The following is a 25,495-nucleotide window of genomic DNA, read 5'->3' as shown; positions in this document are numbered from 1 at the left end:
AGAAAGGATTTCATTACACTGCAGATGGCCCGAGTGAAGGGAATATGTGACACAAAAGGATCTGTGATGAGATTACAAAGTATATCAGAACTGTTTGATTAATCTCTTGTCTGGGGAGTTTTAAGAAACAGACACTACAGAAGACTTAAATCAGAGGAATGGTAAGCACATACTTCCATACTTCTGCTTCTTCTGCTTTAAACAGCTTATCTCCTTTTTATCCAATGGTTTTATTGCTGAAGGATTTTCACATCCTTAAATTACACTTCCTTGGGCACCGTGATATGTGTTGTGTCTCCAGAAAACTGTACTTCTCAAAAAGCTACACGCATCCCACTCTGACACTCTCCTTTTTTAGTTTCAGCTCCTTCTGTTAGGAACTTCAGAGTAGGTTTAGGTCTTGAAGAGACACGGTGTTTATTCAAAGATCACTTCACAGTGTTTTTCCTTTCTTCTCTACTCAAGGTACTGTCATACCACTTTCCCTCTACTCAGCGTTGTGAAGGTCTTCTCAAGAATCTGGAAATTTCAGGCATGCTTCACTGTTGATCTGCCTCTTTTCTTGCCATAACATCCATATCCCCGTGGTATTTGGAACAGAGCTGAAAAACTGTTAAGAAAGAAAGAAAAATTCTATGCTGTATTCCCTCTACTGAGCACAGCTGTCAGGGTTTTGGTGCAGGGGTGTCAGTTGTGATCTGTGTGGGAGGAGGCCTTGGGCTACCCTGCACCAGTCACAGCCATTTCTAGCCAGCTTTGACACCAGTGTGTGACACCAGCTGAGAAGTGTTGAGTCTGGGATACAGAAGAAATCCCATATCCTGGTCTCCACATAGAGGAAGTCCAAATGCATGGCTCAGCTGCTAGCTGGGTGGGACTCAAAAATAGCCCCAGTTTGCATAATCAGACAGTAGCAAGTAATTGAGGATGAATTTTCACAGAATCACAGAATCACAGAATCACAGAATGTTAGGGATTGGAAGGGACCTCGAAAGATCATCTAGTCCAATCCCCCTGCCGGAGCAGGATTACCTAGACCATATCACACAGGAACGCGTCCAGGCGGGTTTTGAGTGTCTCCAGAGAAGGAGACTCCACAACCTCTCTGGGCAGCCTGTTCCAGTGTTCGGTCACCCTCACCGTAAAGAAGTTTTTCCTCATATTTATGTGGAACCTCCTGTGTTCCAGCTTGCACCCATTGCCCCTTGTCCTGTCAAGGGATGTCACTGAGAAGAGCCTGGCTCCATCCTCATGACACTTGCCCTTTCCATATTTATAAACATTAATGAGGTCACCCCTCAGTCTCCTCTTCTCTAAGCTAAAGAGACCCAGCTCCCTCAGCCTCTCCTCATAAGGGAGATGTTCCACTCCCTTAATCATCTTCGTGGCTCTGTGCTGGACTCTCTCTAGCAGTTCCCTGTATACTATTCAAGTATGAATAAGCCCAAAAGAGTTGATCAAGAATCACACTCACCTAGATTTTCTAATTGACTGTGCAACATGCATAGATCGTATTAAAAGCATTAGTTTCAGTGCAGAATGTGAGCTTGCAGGTGTTTGAAAATCAACAGTTTGAAGAAACGCTGCAAGTACCAGAACATCAGCTCAGTGTTACTATGACCCTGAGTAAACTCTTAGTGGAAATAGAAGAAACTTCAGCAAGAACACCAGTGTTTTGTTTCTGTTTAGTAAAACAGATGCATTTTTTACCTCGTGTTAGATAATACCCATAACAACACCTAGATGAAATCAATTTTCCCAATATTAGGAAGCATAAAGTAAGCATAATCTCTCCTCCCCTACCTGCACATTAGTCTTTAATTCTATTATGTCCTGTCATCATTAGGATATTACCATATATAAAGAGCACATTTTATGCACAGATGGGAACAGCTTGCCTTGTATCTTATCGAATACGTAGGATAAGCTCTAGGCCTTACATAGCCACAGTAGAACTTGGTGAAAAGCAGCAGAGGGAAGTCATTAGTGTAGTGGGCTACGCAGAGCACAGGGTACCCTGACCTCCTCTGCCGGAAATATCATATAGACTGCTGCACATAGCCAACAATATCAGTTGACATAAGCAGAACGGTTAACTTAGGTGTCCACTTACCGTGAGTTAAGTGATGTGAATAAGCACTGTGGCCAATAAAGATCCAGTCTTAATGTCTGACTTCTGCTCAGAAGTAGAATTAGTACTGTTTCCTTCCATTGCTTTCCAGTACATTAAGCTTTTTTCCTTTTGTTTTAAGTAGCATACAGAAGCCAACAACTTCACGTTTCCAAACAAATGAGTATGCTGATGCCCAGCTTCAAGAGATTGTCAGAAATATGCGGGAAAGGGCAACAGTCTATAAGGAAAAGCTGAAAGACCCAGTGCTGTCCTCCCCTGAAGGCAGTCCTACAGCTTGTAAGTGACTCCAGAAATAGCTGTGCATTTGTTGAGTTTAAAGATTAAAATTATTTTGTGGGAACAGAAAACACTGTAATAAAATTTTCAAGTACGTATAGCTTGTTTGCCCACTGAAATGGAGCAGTTTGTGCCCACTGAAGTCAATTTATCCTTGAGTCTACAGTAAGCCAGGTCATCAGGTACCAGCTCCCTTTGAACCCCATCATTGAAGAATTTGGGGAAAAAATCTCGGGCAATGTCTAGAATCATCCCTGTCAAGCAGTTTTATATATTTTAAAATAGCTCCCAGATATCTTTATTCATGGGGATGAATCTGAAGAAATGTACATATCTTATGAGTAGATATTAGTCACTCTGAAATTAGATCTGCTGTGTAAAAGTAAATAAAATTTTAACCATGGCAGCAGACACATTGAGGACTTTAAGTACATGTTTTGAATAGAGCAAACTCATCTGAAATTAATTTAAACATTTACGTTTGACAAAATATGAAACATAAAACAAATATAATATTTTTCCTCTTTAGAGGAAAGTGACTTTTTTTTTTTTTTACTTTTCACAAAGAATTGAGTGTGGTGATTTTATATTCTGACATTTTTTAGAAGCTGTTTACTGCTTACCTGTTTTTTAATAAGCTGGAAAAAATAGTTCCTGAAGTATTATCAACTATACCAGCTGATAAAGGAATTTTTTTTTAATTATTATTTTTTTGCTCATTTACATCTTTTGTCCTCTTTGTAGAACTTACAATCTTTTATTTCCTAAATCATTATAGATCCAGTTTGCCAGTTTACTGCTAGGACTGTGTATCCTACTTAGAGGTAAAGCTACCTGAATTAATGGGACAAATGTGTGGACAAAATTATCCAGCCCAAAGACGGAAGAACTGGGCTAAAAGGAGTGCCACAAGACTTTTGTAAGCCTAGAAACATACAAAATCATAGGCTTCCCATTAGTTTCACCTGCTGCATCTTGCATATCAGTTCTCAGGAGAGGGGAGAGACCTTTTCTTATCTCCATCCTAACTGCATGCATTATTTGCAACAGTCACGTAAAGAGAAATGCCGAGTTGCACTAATGAATGCTGAATTATGAATTACCTTATTTCTTGTCAGTCTTTTATGGTATTAGTTGTGGGCACTGTTCAAGGAAATAGAGTAATATATATATTGCACTCTGTAACATGAAGTGCCCTGTTCTTGATAGCAGATGTACATGATTATATCAGTGGTGATTTTATGCTCCGATCTCTTTTTGAATGTATTCAGTATTATAACGAATTGTAGATTTAGTCACTGCCAAGTATTTTTAAAAGAGGTTTTAAAATGATGAGGCTCTTGTACATGTTTAAACGGGGTGTAGTACTTGAGCCATTATTAAAATGTCGTCCTTTGTGGCCTTCTATGTGGCTAGCACCATCAAAGAAGAAACCTTCACCCCCACCAAAAGAAGAAAAAAAAGAAGAAAAGAAAGAGGATGCAGAAGCAAAGCCAGAGGAGGATCATTACTGTGATATGCTGTGCTGCAAATTCAAAAAACCTTCACTGAAAAAATACATGGAGTATCTGCAGCTACCAGACAGCATAGACTCATACACAGGTAAATTAAAAGCCATACAATAGAATAGGGTAAAGGCATATTGAAGTGGCCTAGTATTACATAGTCCTTGTGAGCCACCATAAGATCCACATTCCAGTCTGCAACTCAGAGGGACGCATAGATCCTGCCCTAAAGAACATTTGTTCCAAACAGGGAAAATTAATGAAAAGTGACAACAGTTGTAAAGATGGTATGCACAAAGTTGATATGCAAACCAACCACAATTAAAACCCAAGTCTTCTGATTTTTGATCTAGAATTTGTCCCATTCATTACGGCCAAATAATTCTTTTGTCAGTTATAACATATACCAGCAGCATGCAAAATGTATCGAGTTTCTTCAGTTGAATTAACTTCTATACACTCTCATAAACTCATCTTTTTTCGCTTTTGGAAATTCTTTGTGTGACTCCTAGTCCCAACCTATATCACTTTAGCAGCCTGTGCCATTGAAAAAGGGAGAATGGTAGGTTGCTCTGGGCAGAAACATTCCCAGAGACATCAGTAGAATATATGTGTCTAAAAGAATGAGAAAAGATTCTAAGTTCATGCCTGTAAATTCAGTGTTTTTTCTTTCAGATCGCCGATACGTAGCATGGCTTATGCTTGTGACACTCGCCTATAATTGGAATTGCTGGTTTATTCCCCTTCGCTTTGTGTTTCCATATCAAACCCCGAGTAATACAATATATTGGTTTACCATAGACATCATTTGTGATATCTGCTACCTGTGTGACTTACTGATATTCCAGCCCCGAGTGCAATTTTTAAAAGGTGGAGATATAATAGTAAGTATTGGCACTGGGATTTCCACAGGTAGTAGTTGTGTGTTAAAGTACATTATAAGAATTTCCTTTAATGTAACACATTTTTTCCTGCTATGTCAAATCTATGTAACTTTTTTATTTATCGAAGGATACCTATGTTCTTCTTCACTGACCTTCCATTATCCTATTTTGCAAAAAGGAAACACACCCATTGTCTACATTCTTAAAAAAAGAAAAAACAGATTCGAAAGTAACAGATGAGAGTAGCTGGCACAGGCATAAAGCTCTTCCTCACCAGGAGTAAACTGGTGCAGCTTCACTGGAATCAGTGATTATATGACTATATACTCACACATATATGCATGTGTTTTTGTGTGAAACTTTCACCTTTCTATTCACTTTGTGTAGGAGTCATAGTTGAAGACAGTGCTTATTCCGCTAGAGCTGCACAGGATATGCGTGTTTTATTACAGATTGTGAGATTGTCGGGGTTTTTTACCAAAATCAGAGCAAATCCCTGTAATTTCAGGGAAGATTTGAAAATAGTTTATTTTAGATATTTTATTTTGGGAAAATATGTACATTCAATTTTGCTTATTGCTACTATTTTTGTGTTATGTTTTTATAGAGAAATGCAAAATAAAACTCTAAGTATCTGAAAAAAGGTAAAAGCTTGCCCTTAACATATCAAAAGGGCACCTGGAACATTAACTTCTCTTTAAAATCTTCCCTACTTTTGATTCTTTAACTTCTTACAGAAGAAAACCTAATGCAGAAAAAAATGAATTTAGATAACTTCATTGTGACACTAGTGTGCCCACCAGACAGAAAATTCAAAGTTATACATCCTCAAATGTAATTTGGAACTAGTTTTAGTTCACTGCTTTTACATAAAGTTTTACACATTGTGCATACAAGATACTACTGATACCTTTATAGAGGAATCTCAGATAAAACTGCAAATACAGTTTGGATAGATACTAAATGCAGTGCAATGTCATGTATTTTTCCATGCCAAGACATTCAGTAACTGGCAATCTTGCCTGAATACTACAAAACTCAAGTTTTTCTGAACAAGGTTAAAACTCTAACATAGGAAGATTACCTTGTATTTCCCTTGAAGCTGTTTATACAATTCATAGATTTCAGTGCATGAAGAGATCATCTACTGCCTGATCTCCTGCATTTAGTTTAATGCTTAAACTGATAATAGTGAAAAGTTGACATGGAAATATCCTTAAGATTTTAAAGTTATTTTTAAAGTGTCCCTGGTATAAATACAGAAAGCATAATAATAGATACATTTATTTAGATACTTCTGATTACCCTGTCTTATTAAGGTATTAGCATCAGTTCCCATGGAGAGCAATTTAAAAATAAATAGCTAATCATTATTAATGAATGCAATGTTGATTATTATAATGCTAATAATGATAGCATGTTAATGATAACTTTCAAAGAGCTAATTTTGTACAGCACCATCAGAAATGTTCTTTGCATTTTTCTTGGAACCACTGTAGTCAAATGGAGTTTTTGGCCCTGAAATTGAAGGGGTTTGGGTCAAGCACCAACTGGTACAGATGTCTCGAGAGGGAAGATTTGTGGGAAAAATGTAACATACTTTGCTAGACCAACAGCCAGACTTGGAAAAAAATCAGACAAAACTCAAACCTGATTTTTTCAAGTCGGTCTAATAAAATCTGGTTTAGCATAAACTGGTCTAATAAAAGTACTATTTCTTCCCACAGACATTTCTCATACTTTTAGACCATCATTAATATAACTGTCATCATCCCTACTATCAGAAGAGAATTATTATTATTGTCAGGTAGCAGACACTCATTCTTGACATTCTGTTCTTGACTATGCCTTTTTCTCCTTTCGTTATCACTGTAGTCAGACAGAATGGAAATGAAGAAATTCTACCACAGCTCTATGAAGTTTCGGGTAAGCAGACCCTGTTTTACTGGTGTCAATATGCAAGTTCTGGCTGCAGGATTTCCCAGGATTTTTTTCATTCACTGGAAATCACTGTTGGTTTAAGAACATCACCAGAAAGCATTGGCTCGATTGCATGTCATTGCTCACCAACTGAAGATTGCCATCTTCATAAACAGTGTTTAATTGTAAAATAGGATAATTATAAATGCAACTATAATTATTAATTCTGAATAATAATAGATTAATAAAATAGAATTAATAAAATTCTCTGTTTTGATGAATTTGTGTGAGGTCATCCCCACACACTGAAAGACAATAGCACAGTTTGCCAGAGATTCATTAAACAAAATAAGAAGTCTTGAAGTTAGATGATAAGTCTATTCTGTGAAGTCTTATGAAGCATCTCGTGGTATTGAATAGGTCATCACTCACACAAGTAAACAAAAATTCAAACTAAGGATTTTGATGATCATTGCACTTTGTAAAAACAAAGATGCATTTGATTTAGGAAACCTGTTCATTTTGTTCCTAAATATTGTTTTTGCCAACAGAGGATAGGTAGTCTATTGAATTCCTGATACACACACAGCTCTGTGACACTGAGCCCACACCTCTGAAAACTCAGTTATTGCCCCCTCCTCTTCTGTAAATACTTTTGCACCTGCCTTGTTTCAGAGTTAAATTTGTTTCAGTGACTGTGATATCATTACTTATATACTTGAGGTTAAGCTAGCTGAAAGCACAGGACACAAACCATACAGGCAAGTGACTAGGACAGAGTCAAGCTTACAGCAGGAGAACTGAGTGTATATATATGGTTTTAAGTTCACACTTGCAGTATGTTCAGTGCTCTTGATTTCTGCAGAAACTAATGAGAATTGAGTGATCTCACCACATGAAGACATAGATGTAATCTGAGAATTTGCCATATGATTAAGTACTAATTAACAGTTACTGATATTGAAGCACTTGTGACTAAATTTTGCCTCCCCTTAAGCATGTGTCTGAGAGAGGGAGAAAGGCCATAAAAGACTGTTTGTCCTCAATGAATTTTTTGGTTTGGTTTACTTTTTTCAGAGTTCAGGTATTAAATGCATCTTACTTGCATGGAATCAAAGGTCAGTGCTGCAGGCTAGTTGCTCCCAACATGAGTTGCATCTCTCAGAGCAAAGGCATTTCTGATTACAGTGAGATGAAGCCTACAGTTCCACTTCCCTCTTTTGTTCCCAAATGATATCAGCAACAGAGCAAGGCATCACAGGATCTTTAAAAAGACAAAGCCAAGTTTGCCACAGCTTTCCGTCTCTCCACAGAATTCTTGGAAACAGTAAAGTAGGCAAATAAGAAGAGTAATTGCACAGTTGATGGACTGCAGGGAGATGTTGCAAATCTTAGCGATATGGAAAGAAGCAGCATCCAAATACAACAAAAGACAGTATCTATTAAAAAAAAACCAAAAAAACAACAACCAAACTTATCATCCTATGATGAATCTGTTGTTTGGAACACACGGCTTCTGCAGGTTGCAAGCAAGGAGTCTAATTCATCGTGCTCCCCCAGATTGCTTTAGGCATTCTAGTTTTAAAAGCCGTAGGACTTCTAAGAAGTGCTTGTGGAGTGGTCTCCCCACCTCCACTCACCAGCCACATGTCTACCATTTTAGCCTTGTCAGAACTATAATTGAAATAACAGAATGTATTGGTAATCAAATATCTGAGATGTTGTTAATAATCCCCATGAAACAGATTAAAATCTCAGGCACAGGAGACTTAAAAGCAGGGCAGAGCAAAGCTGTTGGTGTTTTCAAAGAGATAATCGTGCCTGCCAGTACTTGGGAAGTTACGGGCTTAGCATGCTGACTGTTAAGTTACACTCAGTCATGATTCAATCTAAATAGGTTTTTGACAGCAAGTAAATGCTTTATGATTATTGTGAAGTTTAAATTGACCTCTCTGCTCTTCAACAGCTTGATGTGATATCAGTATTGCCATTTGAAGTTTTATACTACTTCTTTGGACTTAACCCAGTATTTAGAGCAAATAGGATGCTAAAGGTAAGATCTGTGTTAGTGATGGATGGCTAACCACATATGTATGTTTTTACAACCCAGTGGAAAGTTGTTTATAATATTTAGGAATATGAAATTTAGAAATTGGAAAATATCTTCAGGATAACCCTCAACATCAGTAAACAAACCAACAAAGAATACAAGATATAGCCTAGCCAAATGAAGCCCTTATTCTTTTATTTTTCTTCTGATTTGACTTTATTATTTTCTACTTTCAAAAGTTTTTTTTGTGATCAAGGGTGGTTTGTTTCCATTATTTAAACTAGATTAACCTTAAATTACCTGTTTAGTTTTCAAAGATCAAAAAAAAATTAATTTAAGATCAGTAATTAATGCCAAAGTATTTTTCTCTTCTGTTGGTAATGTTGATGTTTAAAAGCAAAGGAGGGAATTTTAAGGACAACATAAGCTACACACAGCATATTTAACAAGCATAACCCCACTTTTGTTATCAAGTCCGAAGACATCTGGAGTTGTGCAATGAAGTGGCTGAGAAGGGATTAGACAACAGGTCTCTCCCTGCATTTCATGGTACCTAGCAGGCCACTCTGATACTAAATACATTACCCTTCACATAAGCAATAAGTTGACAAAGAATTAGCTTTCATTTACAGTTGGAGGGGGAACAAGAACTCTGAGAAAAAAATGAAGGTGCTCTTCACTTCAGTTTTCAACAAAACTTCAGAATTCCATAAATCAGAACCAAAAAAATATGAAAGAATGAAAAGCTAAACAGTACCTCATATTAGGCAAACAGACGTGTACTGAACAAAAACAAAGAAAAAAGCTACATGCGAATGTTAAGGGCTATCACTAAAGGCAAATGACAAATAATTAACAGGAGGAATTCAATACAGCAGGACTTGTTACTACATAGTTATCATCTAGTGTGTGGTTGTTGATACATATGATCACTTACTGAGAATTACTAGAATTTCAGAAATAGTGAAAAGGAATTTTTATGTGTGTAATTTTCTCTGGTAAAGTTGTCCAAGCAATTACGTATGTTTGAGGAAATAGAAGTCATTCATCTGCAGCAGTCTGACCTAAACAGCAAGGTTATTGTTATTTCTATAATCAGATTAATGGGACACTGAACACCCAAAACAATGTTTAACACAATTTTCATCTTTGCTTTGCAGTTCACCTTTTAGTTAAATATTTAAAGAAATTCAGACTACCAAAAAATCCATTATTTTCACAATGTGTATGTGAATGAATGTCTGTACTATTAGAAAAAGATGTGTGGTGAGGAATAGTGATTGAATTACTTTCATTTCTTTTCCATTCAGCATAACACATTCTTTGAGTTTAATGATCGTTTGGAAGCTATCCTGGACAAAGCATACATCTACAGGTATGCTTATTAGACCTTTGTAGCATGCAAAGCCCAGCACAGAATGCATTACATTTGATTTCATGACTTGTCAGTGAAGCACTGGATGGAATATGATACATCTTTAACTGTTCAATTTAAGATTTTTTAAAATACCTGTCTTTACTGTAATCATTAAAATAATAAATCTAAAGCTTCACTCACATATGAAATCTAGCTCAGTTCAGCTGGCCTGTTTCAGGCAAAATGTTCACCAAACTGAGGCTCCTGTCAAAATGTAACTGATCAGAAGTATCAGAAGCTTCTTTAGTGAAAGAGCTGAAGAATGGTTTCTTTAGGTTGCTAATAGCAGTGCCAAATCCTCAGTAGCTGTTTATTTTTACTTAATAAGAGTCATGAGTTTGAGCCTGTGTCAACATTTTTCTTCAAATATACTCTCACCATGAACCTGGCATATACAGAAACTTGATCCTCCACTGCATTGAGTAAACTTGGAATGAGAATCAAGTCAGCACAGATCTCAAATACTGATTATAACTGTTATCCACTGCACTATGTTTTCACCTTCTGCATTGACTAGAATAATATTGGAACCAACTCAAGCAGTCCATGGACATGATTATGGTAAGTTTCATAGGCCCTTCAGCCCTCATGCTGCTAAGACCAAATTAACCCATCTTCTGACCATTATTGTCATTTATTGTCAATGTCATGAGCCCTAGTTTATCCTGTGCAATTCCTACACCAACAGATTTTTTCCCTATCCCAGTTTTGGGGCATGTATTGTTCCTGTGTGCTGCTGCAGCAGAAATAAGAATCTATTGTTCACCATCTTATTCTATTTCAGAGATTATTGCACTTAAATGGTAGACTTTGTATTTATACATTGCAAATGGGATATTTTAGAAACTAGTTAATTTGAAAAAGAGTTTGTAACGTCATCTGTTTGTTTCATATTCTCATGTATATGCAAAATAAAACAAAACTTAAAAGTTTGAAAGTTCTGTTAAAGTATTTTTGAGATGCTGACCTCCACAAAGCTTATTCTCATGTTGCCCTCCGCTTTCGTTTATTGAAGAGTCTTTTGTGGTTTGTTTTGGTTTTGGTTTTGTTTTTTTCTTTTTTAAAATTCTTGTTGGTACAAGAGAAGGCTTGTCTGAATTTCCACAAGATGAAGAAATTGCTTTTCAGTTTCTGAATCACTGCCTCTCTACCTTCTCTAATTTCTAATCTCATTAAAAAGCATGAGTTTTCATCTCTCTTGCTTATATTTTTTAACTTTCTCTAATGTTGAGAACTTTTAAAATTAATTAATTATTTTCCATATTACTTTCTCTGCTTTGGAGTCTTAATTCAATGACTTTTCCGTATCTCCTATAATATTTGCAGTGAGTACTGGGAGATACTGATTTTTAATATAGATGGCTTTGAATCAAGTAATTAGCTTGCATGTAACAGTAATGTTGTGTGTATATGGCTTTCAAGGAAATGGGAACAAATTAGAAAACCCATTTTCACCCAAATAGGCAGTTTTACAACGGACAGAGTTTCACATTTTATAAAAGTATGGAAACGGAAATGGTTGTTTAAAGGGCAATTAGAGAATGAGATGTGTATATCTTCAAACTACCCTAACTTTGAAGGATGTGATGTTGATTTGCGTGTTAAAAAAACAGGGAAGGTGCTCATTTTGAAAGGCTAAGACACACACAGCAAGATATTGCTGGTCCTTTAAAATGTACAAAGTAGCTGAAAAGAGAGCCAGCTACCCTGCAAAGCTATTCTGCCTTGTTAGAGTTTTGCCATGCTACAGTTTTGCAGCATGGTATTGGTTGAGGATCACAACTGTGTGTTGCTGTTTGTGTCTTTATCTCTTGGTCACAGGTCTATTTACATTTTCCAATATTAAATCACTTGCAGAATGTAAATTGCAGAATGTAAATATTACAAAGTGAATCTGTTTTCTACCTCATACTCTTAAGAGACCAGAAACCTAAAATGTGTGAAATAGAGCACCCTTCATAACTAAAATGCAATTTTAAGACTCACTGAAGATGTACAGAAAAACAATGGTAGAGCACATGGCCTTCAGTATTGCTCAGCATATACAGGGCTAACAGTATTGATGCTTTATTATCTATAGGCTTTCCCATCAGTGCATTGCTAAGGTTTGTGGTAGGAAATTATGTTAAACAGAAAGCTGCTTGGTGCTTAAGTAGTTCGCCATTGGTGTTCTTCAAAGAACTGGCCATAATCATAAGAACTGGAATTAGGAATGATGTAATTCCTGCTGTAGCCACTAAATCATACTATTTAGCTGATCTACTGCAGGCTTCCTAGCACAGCTCTTGTAAAGCAGTTCATATCTGACCTCAGATATTTCTTGGCTTTGGTTCACAAGTTTAGAGCCTACCTTGAACAGTTTGGCAAACACATTAATTTGTACCCTCTAGCCTCGTTAATATAGCTTCAAATTTCTGTAAACATCCAGAGCCAGTTAAAGAAGTAGATTATAACGTCCCTGAGGAACCATAATTTAAAAGCTACCCAGCATCACATATTCTAGGACAGATATTTATTTGACCTTGGACAAATGTGAGAGACAGGTAACTGCCAGCTATTTTTTTCACAGAATCAGTACAAGTGGGGAACTATTTAGTGAATGCTTAACATTGTTGATCCAAAAACCCAATGAGTTCCATATTAAAAGGAAGGAAAAATGTAAGTTGTTTTACAGGAATCTGTTGACTTTCACAGGGTCATTCGAACAACTGGATACTTGCTGTTTATCTTGCACATTAATGCATGCCTGTATTATTGGGCTTCAGACTATGAAGGAATTGGCAGCACTAGATGGGTATACGATGGCAATGGAAACATGTAAGTCCTTTTCTCTTGCAAGAGATTTTTGTTGATTTTGCTCCTTCCTGCATCCTCTTCCTTTTCCCATGCCTCTTCTTGCAGAGTATGCCCTTACTTTACAAGTGCTTGGATAGCAAACTTTTAGCACCATGACTGCTGATTAGCAGCTTTCATTACTAACACATATTTGGAGGGCAGGTGCAGTGAATAATCCGTTTACGACTTTCAGCTTTTATAGGTTTATGAGTCAGTGCTAAGCACTAACTTAATTAAACATTTAGAAAGCAACAAGGGCCATAAATTAAACTCACTGATTGCATATGCACTTGGGAACTGTTTGAAGGATTGCAGAACTATCCCTCAAAGGAATTAGAGGCACTGATTTTTTTTTCTGCCACACAGCATTGTGTCATTAAAATGTAACATTTTAGTCCCTCTAAACACCATGGTGACTGATCTGTAAAGGTTCCACCCACTTTCTCTGATCTTTTGAGATGGTCATGCTTAAACATGTGACAGAGTGTTTCCAGTGGGAAGGACTGGATATTGGCACACTTTTCCAAAATTTCCCTGTGACAGCATTAGGCTGGGTGCCAAGTAAGGGACATTCATTAAGATGATGGAAAAAAAGCAAGAGAAAATAGCAAAGTCATAATATATTTTGTGTGTAGTTACATAAAAACCTATCTAGTAGGTTCCAATGTATGAACATTCATTTCTTTCAAAGGCTATAATACAGTTAAAGCCACAGAAGCTCAATTTGTTCATTAACTACATTCTTTGCAAAACTGCATATAATATACTACTGCTGTCATAAATCACCCTTTAGACAACTTTTCACATTTCTCTTGGAGACATGTTCCTCTTCTAAGTAATTTTGTCAGACTTCACAAGTTTTGTGTGAAAACACTATGTTGAAGGGTAACAAAATATCCTTTGAGAGTAAAACACACTTTGTGTAAAGCAGCATTGATTTTTTGTAATTAGGGTTCTCTCTCAAAAAAATAACATGGCTGAAGTTTCCACACACCACTAAAATACACTGCTTAAGTACTGCAGACACATGCAAGCAGGGTCATGAAGCTCAGTGAGACCACTCATGTAAGTGAAGTTATACACAGGTATTTATTCACAGGATCAAGGCTTCCAAAAATCTGACACGAAAAATGCAGAATAAATTTCCATTATAGCTATTTTTGTTAATGTCATTCTTGGGAATACTTGCCTCATAATTAAAAAATAAGGTAACTAAGACTGAGCAACTTGAAAACTCTGAAAGTAGAGTGCTTACTCAGTCTTCAAGTTCTTAATGCTTCTTCAGAACAGCCAAGAGAACAGGCAAGAAAGTCTTCCTGTTTTTCATGGACAAGAATATTTTACATTTCACTCAGGCAAACAATTGGTAGAAATTATTTGCTAGCTTGATCACAGACAATGCAGTTGTACCCAGAGGGAATGGTCAGGTTTTTTAATATTTTGTGATACCTTTTCCATGAGGAGACAAAAACACTTCTCAAATGATGTCACACTGAAATCACATAGGATTTAGGGCAGAATTTTTTATAAGCAATAATAATAAACTGATAATTCAAGGTCTGCATTAAACTGAGATGCTGAAATAAAATGCCTATTAGAATATATGCACATAAGTCTTATTAAGCCATTAACCTACCTCATCTTGACATTGGCTGGTGAATGTATGACTTCATTCTTTGCCTGTATCTAACTCATACTGGATTATACGGTCCTCTGTACATGGACCCCCAAAGCGGGGTCCATGTTGAGCTGCATTTCATAAAGTAGAGCTTGGTATCCCACTAACAGCAAATGCCTTCTGTGTGGGATAGTCATCACCTTAGAGAATCAGATATGTTATATTATCTGATTGCCAGATATTTGGGGATTTTTGACAGTTGTCATAAGTTGTTGACTTGTCAGTTTGATTATATATATGTTCCTGAGCAGGAATACTAACTGGTGAACTTCAATTTGTAACAGCTGTACAGAGCACTGAAACCACAAGCACAATTATCAAAGTAGCTCTTTTTGCAAATTTCTGCTAGCTGTATTCTTTTCCAGCTCATGTCCAAACTCTAAAGTGTCAGTGCCAGTCCAAGAAGATTGGAGTGCTTTTGCATGGCAGCCTTCAATCAAAGCCTTTGACCTGAAGGGCAAAAGGCAGACGACTTTACCCCCCTGTGACGTACCTAAATTAGCCACACAAGATGTTCCCAGCATTAGAATTGCACTCATGAGCTTGGTATAATTAAGCAGACACACCTCAGTCTCTCCCACAGAATCACAGGATCAATCAGGTTGGAAGAGATCTCTGGGGTCATCGAGTTTTCCCCATAGCAGCCCTCATAGTGTTGTGCTTTGTATTGGTAGCTAGAGAAGTGTTCATAATACACCAGTGTTTTGGCTACTGCTGACCAGTGCTCACACAGCGTCAAGGCTGTCTCTCCAACATTCCTACCCCACACATCCCCAAAGGTCAGTAGGCTGGAGGTGGGCAAGATCTTGGCAGGGGACACAGCCAGGACAGCTGATCCAAACTGACTAAAGGGATATCCATATCATATCACAGAATCACAGAATCACAGAATCAGCCAGGTTGGAAGAGACCTCTGCGATCATCGAGTCCAACCATTGCCCTGACATCACCATGTCAACTAGACCATGGCACTAAGTGCCATGTCCAGTCTTTTCTTAAAAACATCCAGAGATGGTGACTCCACCACCTCCCTGGGCAGCCCGTTCCAATGTCTAATAACCCTTTCTGAAAAGAAATTCTTCCTAATGTCCAACCTGAATCTCCCCTGGCAAAGCTTGAGGCTATGTCCTCTTGTCCTATTGCTAGTTGCCTGGGAGAAGAGGCCAACTCCCACTTCACTACAACCTCCCTTCAGGTAGTTGTAGACTGCAATAAGGTCACCTCTGAGCCTCCTCTTCTCCAGGCTAAACAACCCCAGCTCCCTCAGCCGTTCCTCATAGGTCAGACCCTCCAGACCCTTCACCAGCTTGGTCGCTCTCCTCTGGACTCACTCCAACACCTCAACATCTTTCTTGAAGTGCGGGGCCCAGAACTGGACACAGTATTCAAGATGTGGCCTCACCAGTGCCGAGTACAGAGGGACGATCACTTCCCTAGACCGGCTGGCTACACTATTCCTAATAGAGGCCAGGATGCCATTGGCCTTCTTGGCCACCTGGGCACACTGCTGGCTCATGTTTAGCTGGCTGTTGATAAGCAACAGCCAATGTAGAAGGATAGCATCCATGATGCAAAACAATAGTGTAGAGCCTATGTAACCATGGCAACAGGATATTGAAAAGGTCTCTTAATTATAGCTAAGAGAACAATTTGAACTATATGTGTTTATTTACAATTTAATTTAAATACCTAAGTAAGAGATTGGTCTCCCTAATTCCTCGGGAAAATGGACAAATCCTTCAGAAAGGGATTCAAGGCAGGAATGTAATGTCGTCGTTCTGAATTGTCCCGTGGAAGTATCAGTCTCTTTCATTACTGCCTATAAGGGAAACCAAAACTAGGGAGCTGAAATTCTCATGCAAACCACACATTAAGTTTAGGCAAAACAAATCATCCTGCTTTGCTTATGGTATATTTCTTCTGCTCTTTGCAAGTCATCCACAAGTAGTGTGCAAAATTCTCCGGCATATTTACTAATTAAGACATATATTTGCATCCTGATTATGTTTCTCTGTAGCTTGCCGCCTTCCTGCTCTGGGCGCAGACTCAGTGGATATCTGGAAGTCCCACAAAACAGTCACTGTACGTGTCCAGAACAGCTCTGCTTCTTTCATACTCATTGCCCAATGCGCAGAAAGACTGGCATATCTTAAAAGTTGTCTCGTGGGTATCAGCTATACATTGCACTTGCAATAGGTCTGATGTGTCACACTCGCAGTGCTTGCTATACAGAGGCAGTTTTGTGCCTCCAGACAATCTGTGAATGCACAGCCCAACTCATAAGTATGTCAGACCTAATGCTTTCAGACCTGCTACTTGCAGCCATACTTTTTAGAGAAAAGCTTTGTAGTTTACACCATTCTGTCGGAGATCATCATACCCACAGCCACTTGATGAATAAGGCACTCAAGAAAAAGAGGTAGCAAGAAGGAGGTCATCATAGTACTGGTTTATAAAAGCCACTTCTTTACTCTGCTTAAACCCATCCTGGTTGTAATCTGAGAGGAGTCAAACATGAGCGCCCTGAAATAATGCTTCCCTCGGCTGAAATGAATGTGTGAATACCACTTTAAATCTGATAGCCACATGCACAAAGATTTGATTTACCCAAAAGCATGTAAGAAGTTTAGTATATTCTGAAATGGACTTTTATGAAAAAGATATTTCTATTGGCATAATATTACAAGGTATCTTATTTGCAGTGTTTCTGAATGTTTTCATACCTAGGACTTAATTTAAGGAAAAAATCTAGTAGTTTGATGGCCTGAAGGATAAACATACTCTCTATGTTGTGGAGAGGGAAAATCCCTTTCTTGTCTCATGTTGTTTGCTTCATCAGTAATTTCATAGCAGGCTAGTAAGCCATATGGTGAGCAATGATCATTTCCAGACACTAGCTAGTAGGAAGCAGAGCTGCTAATACTGTTGAAATAGGACTCTGTTTTTTCTGGCTTTCCTTAAACAAAATTTACAATCTCATTTTTCCCCTTCTTAGGGAAAAAGAGCTGCTTTATATTTCAACTGTGTAACTCTCATTTCAGATTAAAATAAAAACAATAAAATGCGTAAATGGAGAAAATATAAAATCTGCGCCTAGGAGATAGTGAATATCACGTAACACTGCCAGTACAAAGTTTCTTTTGAAGTAAAATTAAAGAATATAGTGTATTAGCTACATCTTCAGAAAGGGGTGGGCAGATCTGAAAAAATCTCTTACATTTTGGGTATACAACACTGCAAAGAATAATTTGACCCCTAAATTCCTTTGAGGAGCCGCTTTCATTTTTTTAGACATTCCCAGAAGATTATATTGTCTATCATGGCGGACTTAGCAAGCTTGGCATCCATTGGGGTTGAGGGAGTTGGTTATTTACTTTTGTTTCTTGTAGGAATCAGCACAGAACTAATGTTAATTTCTTTACTTTTTTATTCATAATTATACATGTTTCAAGCACTACAGCATTCTCAGTTATGGCAAATGAATATGATATTAATATGCTTTATATGATAATTCCCCTCAGACAAGCTAGAGACATCATTTTATGCTTAAATCTGCAATTCTTCCAAAACAGATCTGAGGCTTTTTCTTACTATTTATTTACGCTACAGAAGTCTAAGAGAAAGCTGCCACTTCTTCATACTTTGCTGGAAGCATGCATAGGTGACGATTTTTTTTTGAACCCAAGTGAAAATTTTATAGTGGTGTAATCTGGCTGTCCATTTTGTACCCTTAACAGGGAAAAGTGATATGATGGCAGATATGCAATGAAGTTTTTGACTTAAGGACTCTGAATGAAAACAGCCAGTTCTGTCTGTTAAAATCTAAAACTAGAAAACTATGGTAAAAGTGATCATTGTTACTGCATTTCATTAATCTGCAACCAAGAAAAAAGTGACTTTTTAATGAAAAGCAAAACTTGATTGCCTGGTAAAGCCTGACATTTTAGGTGAAAGACTTGGAAACACTTTCAAGTGTTTTAAATAAAAACCCTCACTGGAATTTGGTGTTATTGTGTGTTTATTTTTTCGTATTTGCACAAAACTGAGCATCCAATTGTATTGTTACATGGACCATTTATTAATAGGAGTGGAGTTCATATCTTAATAAGAGAGGAGTTTAAAAGCAGAGGCCACCAAATTAAAATGTACACCTGAAGTCTGCAAGCAGATCAGGTGGCCTCAGACTCAGGGTAGGTATGAGAAGATGCATGCAAGACCATCTATTTCAAAACAAACATCTCCAAAAGTATTTCTTCTGTGGTTTTTTTTTTTATTTCGAACTCAATAAAATTCAACAAATAGAAGGAATCTTCATTGCATCAAAAGCAACAGTCATAGACGAAATAATAGAAAATATCATTGTACAATGAAGGAAAACAAACTTCCACTCCTAATCATTAGTGAAGCTGAAGTCTGATTGTACAGAGACTTAGGAAGTCAAATTCTAATTAATAGGAGGCTTTCCTAAACAAATTACTTGTTAGCTCAGAAAAGAAGGAAATGATAGTACATTCATGACAAATATTTGAACTAATTAATCCCGACTGCACAGTATGGGGGATGCTGCATTACTAGTAGTGCAATGTTCCAAAACAAAATTTAAAACAGAATCTTAGAGATGCCAAGGCACTTTATATATATATAAAAGAGAGTCAGTATGACTATCCTCACAAAATCTAAAAAAAAAAAATTCTGTCCAGGTCCTTTGTTGTTTTCATAAACTTCTGTTATCATACTAATAGAAATACACTGCTTGAATGCAGTTGGCTCTGTCATGCACAAGGCTGGACAAAGAGGGCTGTACAAACAGAACAAAGACGACTTTGGCCAAAGAGCTCACACTTCAGGTAGGAGAACTGACAGACAGCAGACGGATACTGTGAAGGCATCAATATAAGCCATACATTGAAGCAGAGTCTTAGTGACTGACCACAGCTCACTGCTATATCTGGTTTCTAGATCGAGAGTTCTGAGAAAAGTCTTGAAGGGTGTTAACAAGGTGGTTTTGTAGCCATTGATGGACAGCTCTTCCTAGGCATGAGGGAAAGTAGTGAAGAAAGCAAGAAAGTGTTTAATAAGGTGACAGAAGGGGTAGTGGAGGCCAGCCACTAGGAGAAGTTAATTCAGGAGTCAACCTTTCAGTGCAGGATACGTGAAGTGGTTTTGAGAAGCTGGATTAACATGCAGTTTGTGGAAATATATAACTTCTGTTTGACATAGCCCAGGAGGAAAAGCCAATGAAGGGTGCTCAGAAGCAGAGTGGGAGGAGAACCAACGTGGTTAAAGGTGTAGGAAAATGAATGGACATGAGAAGAGCAACACTGCATTTGTCGTGCCCACCATAAGGCTTCACACTGGTGTCATCAAGTGAAGCCATGGAAGAAACCTTCAGACGTGTGTGCATCTAGTATGCTACAGATAAACTCTGGGAAGGCTCAAACACTTTTACACTGCTTTTAACACCATGGCATCTTCACTAGTAGCATTCTAACACTGTAATGACCACTTGGAAATTTGTTACTGAAGTCTTTTTTAATGCTGCATAGAGTTACTGGAGAACAGTAACAGCTGTATTTCCCATATATTCTTATTTTGCTGCCAGTGAGAACATACAGCTCAATATGATGTACATAATTGTATCATTTGTAAAATCATAACCCTTTATAAAAAATGCTGAAGGTCTTTTGGACTGAAAAGCATCACTGAAAGGCCCAACTCAGGTAGGTATATGCTTAACTTCAACCACTTAAGTACCTACAGTCAATAACAAAAACACTGTCTGTATCCACAGGTATCTGAGGTGTTACTACTGGGCGGTTCGTACTTTAATCACCATCGGTGGCCTTCCAGAACCACAAACTCTGTTTGAGACAGTTTTTCAACTGCTGAATTTTTTCTTGGGTGTCTTTGTCTTCTCCAGCTTAATTGGTCAGGTACATAAAAAATCAATAACTAGATACTCAAATTACTGTAATGTAGTGGTAATATATTCAATTTAATGGAGTTTAGTTCTGGGAAAAAGTACAGCTTTCCTCTAAATGTCCTTCTATTTAACTGTCATCTGTACTTATTCTTCTGGAAAATACACGTGTTTACTCAGTTCCCAGTTTTGTAGCCCTTTTGCACACACGCTGATTTAAAGCCAAGACTCTGCAGGACACAGATGATTCTTGAAACTATGTGTAATTCCTTCTTGAAACTATGTATAAGTAAGTCCTTTTTTCTTCCTCACATCGAAGGAGACAGTTCCCTGACATTTGCATGATACTGTTAAATCTGATATAAAAATTATAATTGTAGGTATGGTATTAATATGTCCAAATTATTGAATAAATCACTCTTGATACTACTGCCAATATAATATTATTAATGGAAATCCCACTATTTTTGTCAAACTAGAATTCTGCTCTCTTCCATAAATTACAATTTATTTGTTAACCTGAAAATAAACTGTTTTCTATTTCTCTTGGTTCTCATTTGGCAGGAGGAAAAAAAAAAAGCCCATAGCACAGCAAATCAGTTCTATTTCCAAATGAATATAACTAAAGTATGTCTGGCTTGTAACTATTAAACTTGAGCTTTAGATCCATAGGTTTTAAAATACCTTGCCTACAGAAAAACAAATCTCATGGTTGCTATGTGAGACTGTGTCTTACCCGATTCCTGTAGAAATCATGCCAGACCTTTTGATTTGTACATGCTTATTATTGGAAGAACAATTACACAAAAATAAAGATGAAAACTGAAATTTAATTTTTATTTTGAATACAGGATTTGAAAAGTTCAATCAAACAGTGAAAAATGGCATATGTTTCTTGCTGTTTTGAAGTGCAAGAAGAGATAACAGTCATGAAACAGACTCTTGCCTATAAGATTTAAAACTCATCCATAAACAGGAATTACCAAATATAAAACAAAGTAGTTCACATAAAATATTTATTCTAGAAAACTATTGAATTCAAGTATATTGGATTAAATTTTAAAGTTTGCATATTTATAATTTTTTCCTAAATTGATATAACTGTCAATGAAAGAACCATTCCCCAAGAAGATTCTGCAGATGATTAGTTTTTGTTACCAGCATAGTAATTTGCAGACTCAGACCTTAAATCTTAACACATAAACAGCTTCATTGCACTTTGTTATAGTTCTTGTTTAGAAAGAGCTCTTAAAATTACTGAGTTATTCCTGGTGTAGCACACTTGCCTAAAAATTGTTATTCCTACTGCAATCAACTGCACCTCTGTAATAAAAAGCAGAATTCGGGCAACCAGCACACTAATCCTTGGCCACTGCAATATGAAGCCATTCTACTAAAAACATGTCTATATAGTTATGCTTTTGAAGAAGGAATGTCTATGAACATTAACTCATCCACTTCCTAAAAACTAAATAACATTTGTGTTGGAATGTTAAATAATGTTCCTGCACTGAAAACTTAAAAGGTCACCTTTCAGTTCAAAGTGCATTTTTAGGACTGATCTAGATTCTCATAACTCCTTAAACAGTGGCAGGATCTTAATTCTAGTGGTGCCAGCTGATGATATTAGAGAAATTTAACCCAGTTTGCTTCAATTCTTTCTGACTTGCATTGCGCATCAAATGCAGAGTAGCTTTACTATGGATTGTTAAGAAAAGCTACCTATGTTTTTCATCCATTTCCAGAAATATGAGACAGAAGAATAAGCTAAAACCCAGAAATTATTCCTTTAAAATCATATAGACTCTCCAACACAATTAGGTTAAATCTGTAATGCTTCTGAAAAAGCAGATGGAGCACCTATTCAAAACATGCAACTCAACGTGTAATTAATTCGTGATTTTGCAAATGTTTTCTTCTTTTTATATGTTATTGACAAGATATTCAAATCAAGACTATTTTTGCTGAGATGTGTAGTAACAACAACCGATGTTTGTAGATGAGAGATGTAATTGGAGCAGCTACAGCAGGACAGAACTACTTCCGTTCCAGTATGGACAACACTGTCTCCTATATGAACACTTATTCTATTCCAAAAGTGGTCCAAAATCGTGTTCGAACCTGGTATGAATACACATGGGAGTCTCAGGGAATGTTGGGTAAGGCTTTCCAATTCCAGTTACGTAGCAACTCCAAGTGAGAGTGGTTGTATAGATACAGGGTGAAATTCACATTTCTCCTTTTCTGAATTGCGTGCGAGAAGTGAGAGGGTATTCAGTTTACTTTAGAAAACAAAAAAAATAAAGCAATATGATGCTTATTACCTCACAAATCATAGTAATTTATATAATATTCTGGTTATAACTTTAGACAAGATACGTGACTTAAATGACAATATCTTAGTGAAAGCATATGAGCAGCTTCCTCATTTGAACTCATAAATGCTAGAATAGCTCCATTAAGTAGTTTTTCTGTACAATGCTCATTTTTATGGACATTCTTTAATTCTTCCTTTATATATTCTAACTAACAGAGTTTGCTTTTCTTTTTGTTTTACAGATGAATCAGAATTACTGGAGCAGATGCCAACGAAAATGCAATTAGCCATTGCAATTGATGTGAACTTTGCCATTGTCAATAACGTTGACTTATTCAAAGCAAGTAGTTATACAGGAGAATGCAGAAATGTGTGGTATTCCTGAGACAGAAACCTTGTATTGTGCATCTTGCAACACTTAAGAATGTGTTTGTTAATATGCAAGGCAAAATAGGTCTAAGAAATATTTCAGTCAATGAAGACGTGTCAGGACAAAGTCAAGTGCCTGCCTTTGTATTTTTTGTGTCAAAGCAGAGATTAAAAACAAAAAGCAAATGAGGTTAAGACACAGCCCTGTTATATTGACATATTAAAGACGATGTTATGGTCAGACTGTAAGTGATAGCAGTGTATAACTAGTCTCAAAAGTCAGACATAGAAGAATGTGATTTTTAATACAGTCCACCTTGCTGTATGTCGCCTAGCACTGCCTGAGAGATCACTAATGCTGTGCTCTGGCAACATCACTTTGATGTAGTGAATGCTACTTTTTAGTAACTTTTTGTGCAAAGGAGCTTTCTCTTTCCTATCATGATTTCAGTTTTCCAGAGATACAATTTAAATGTGGTACTTAAGATTGGATTTTTGATAACAAAACCAAGGAGACACTGCATTTTTAGAAGTAGTCTTGACATACAGTAACCTTAATATTAATTTGTATATTAGGATAATTGCAAAAAACCCACATTATATCTCTGTATAAACATTACATACCTGCACAGTTTCTGCCACATTTGCTGAAGACATGGAATTCATAGATTCATACCAACATTTGACATGATCTGTTTTTTTTCACCTGGATAAGTACAAAAAAAGTCACATAAGAGACCCATAAAGCTGTGAACATAACACTAACTGAGCTTCCACAGCAAATTTAAATGTACAGAAGCTTACTTTGTAAAAAATGAAGAGATGTTCAACCCAAAGGGAACTTTATAAGTATCTGAAATGACTACTCAGTCTTTTCTCTGCTCTAAAAGCTGATCTTTATGATGCTTTGAGTTTGCATTCCACTTACGAATCCCTGGGTCATTTATGTATTGTTGGTTTTTGCTGCCCAGTGTAAGCAGTAATAATCACTTGTGTTACTGAATTAATAGAGCAATCAATTCTAACTATTCTAACAGGGTTGCGATACGCAGATGATATATGACATGCTGCTAAGGTTGAAATCCATTGTGTATTTACCTGGTGACTTTGTCTGCAAAAAGGTGAGCATTGTTGTCTCTTTCAAATAGTAATTATAGTATGTATTTTAGAAAGAGTTCAGGTGTCGGTCAACAGTGTCCTTTAAATAAAATTAATCCTGAGTGAATTAGATAGCATAAAAATAATTAAGGTATTCTGTGTAATAATAACAAATGTGCTCTCAAGTTTCAACCTAGAACAAGACAATATGGATTTTATTATATTATCAAACATAAAATTATAGTAATATGGGAAAGTACTTAATGTAAATATGGCTTATCTAATGATACATCATGAAGTTTTAATATTTAAAATGGAGCAAGCTTAATTTTTTATACATATATACATCCAAACCTAGCCTACAGATCTCAATCTGTGATGCTTTGTATGTGCTTCATCTGTGTATTCAGAAATTCCTAAGTGGAATTATCCAAGAATGTAGAAAATGAAACACTGCATCACATACCGCTCCTTACAGCAGGATCTGATCTTGCTCTACCTTCACTCACAGCCTGGAGCCATCTCCAGACTTCCAGCTGAATGCTGTCACAGTGTCCCTTAGGAAAGATGACTATCTTCTCTTAGCGTTTTGGCTCAAACATGACCTTATAGTAACACAGGTAGATAGCTCAGCTTCTGACCAAGTGAGCCCAAGTGTCTTGTCAGAAGGCATGTAAACACACTCATAGGCAGTGTTGGATGTAATTAAAGCATGGGGAAGGTGAAGTATCAGTACTGTTACTGTTCTGGCAATTGACCCACAGTTCATTCCACACCCAGAAGTGATCATTAGAACCCTTTAACTTGTCTTTAGCTGTTCTGGTCCAGCATTTTCACTAAGGTCCTGCTCCCTCCAAGAGTTAAGCATATGATCCTCTTCCCAAATGCTGAGTCAGTCCCACTGACTCTACAGTGTAGGAAGTTAAACATTTGTGAATGCATCAAAGGATCAGGTGTGTCCCTTCAAAGACTGATTCCAGAATTACTGTTGGCTAGGAAGGGTGGAATAATCGTCTTTTCCCAAGCTGGCCTAGATAGTCTTACCCCTGTTCCAATATTGTCCCACATCACAATCATATGATTAACTGCATG

At 37.0% G+C, this 25,495-nt stretch overlaps 2 protein-coding genes across 3 annotated transcripts in view; one reads left to right on the top strand and one right to left on the bottom strand.

The window, feature by feature from the left end:
- Positions 1–25,495, top strand: part of CNGB3 (cyclic nucleotide gated channel subunit beta 3) — a 70,618-nt gene that overhangs the window by 30,903 nt on the left and 14,220 nt on the right. Inside the window, exons 4-14 of the mRNA XM_068397171.1 lie at positions 2,256–2,410; positions 3,827–4,012; positions 4,591–4,799; positions 6,675–6,725; positions 8,686–8,772; positions 10,080–10,144; positions 12,881–13,003; positions 20,491–20,632; positions 22,619–22,778; positions 23,179–23,276; positions 24,343–24,426. Of these exons, the coding sequence (XP_068253272.1) occupies positions 2,256–2,410; positions 3,827–4,012; positions 4,591–4,799; positions 6,675–6,725; positions 8,686–8,772; positions 10,080–10,144; positions 12,881–13,003; positions 20,491–20,632; positions 22,619–22,778; positions 23,179–23,276; positions 24,343–24,426 (1,360 nt within the window). The remainder of the gene's footprint in view (positions 1–2,255; positions 2,411–3,826; positions 4,013–4,590; positions 4,800–6,674; positions 6,726–8,685; positions 8,773–10,079; positions 10,145–12,880; positions 13,004–20,490; positions 20,633–22,618; positions 22,779–23,178; positions 23,277–24,342; positions 24,427–25,495) is intronic.
- Positions 542–25,495, bottom strand: part of CPNE3 (copine 3) — a 78,409-nt gene continuing 53,455 nt past the window's right edge. Inside the window, exons 17-18 of one of the 2 annotated variants that reach the window (XM_068397174.1) lie at positions 23,930–24,011; positions 542–610 (exon numbers count right to left, since the gene is read on the bottom strand). In XM_068397174.1, the coding sequence (XP_068253275.1) occupies positions 23,976–24,011 (36 nt within the window). In that variant the 3' untranslated portion in view covers positions 542–610; positions 23,930–23,975. Of the gene's footprint in view, positions 611–22,862; positions 22,902–23,929; positions 24,012–25,495 lie in introns of those variants that run through there. The other variant, XM_068397173.1, reaches the window with a different exon arrangement.

Source organism: Nyctibius grandis, chromosome 3 (genome assembly GCF_013368605.1).
Source record: "Nyctibius grandis isolate bNycGra1 chromosome 3, bNycGra1.pri, whole genome shotgun sequence".
Classification (NCBI taxonomy): domain Eukaryota; kingdom Metazoa; phylum Chordata; class Aves; order Nyctibiiformes; family Nyctibiidae; genus Nyctibius; species Nyctibius grandis.
This window is presented reverse-complemented; position numbering and strand designations above follow the sequence as displayed.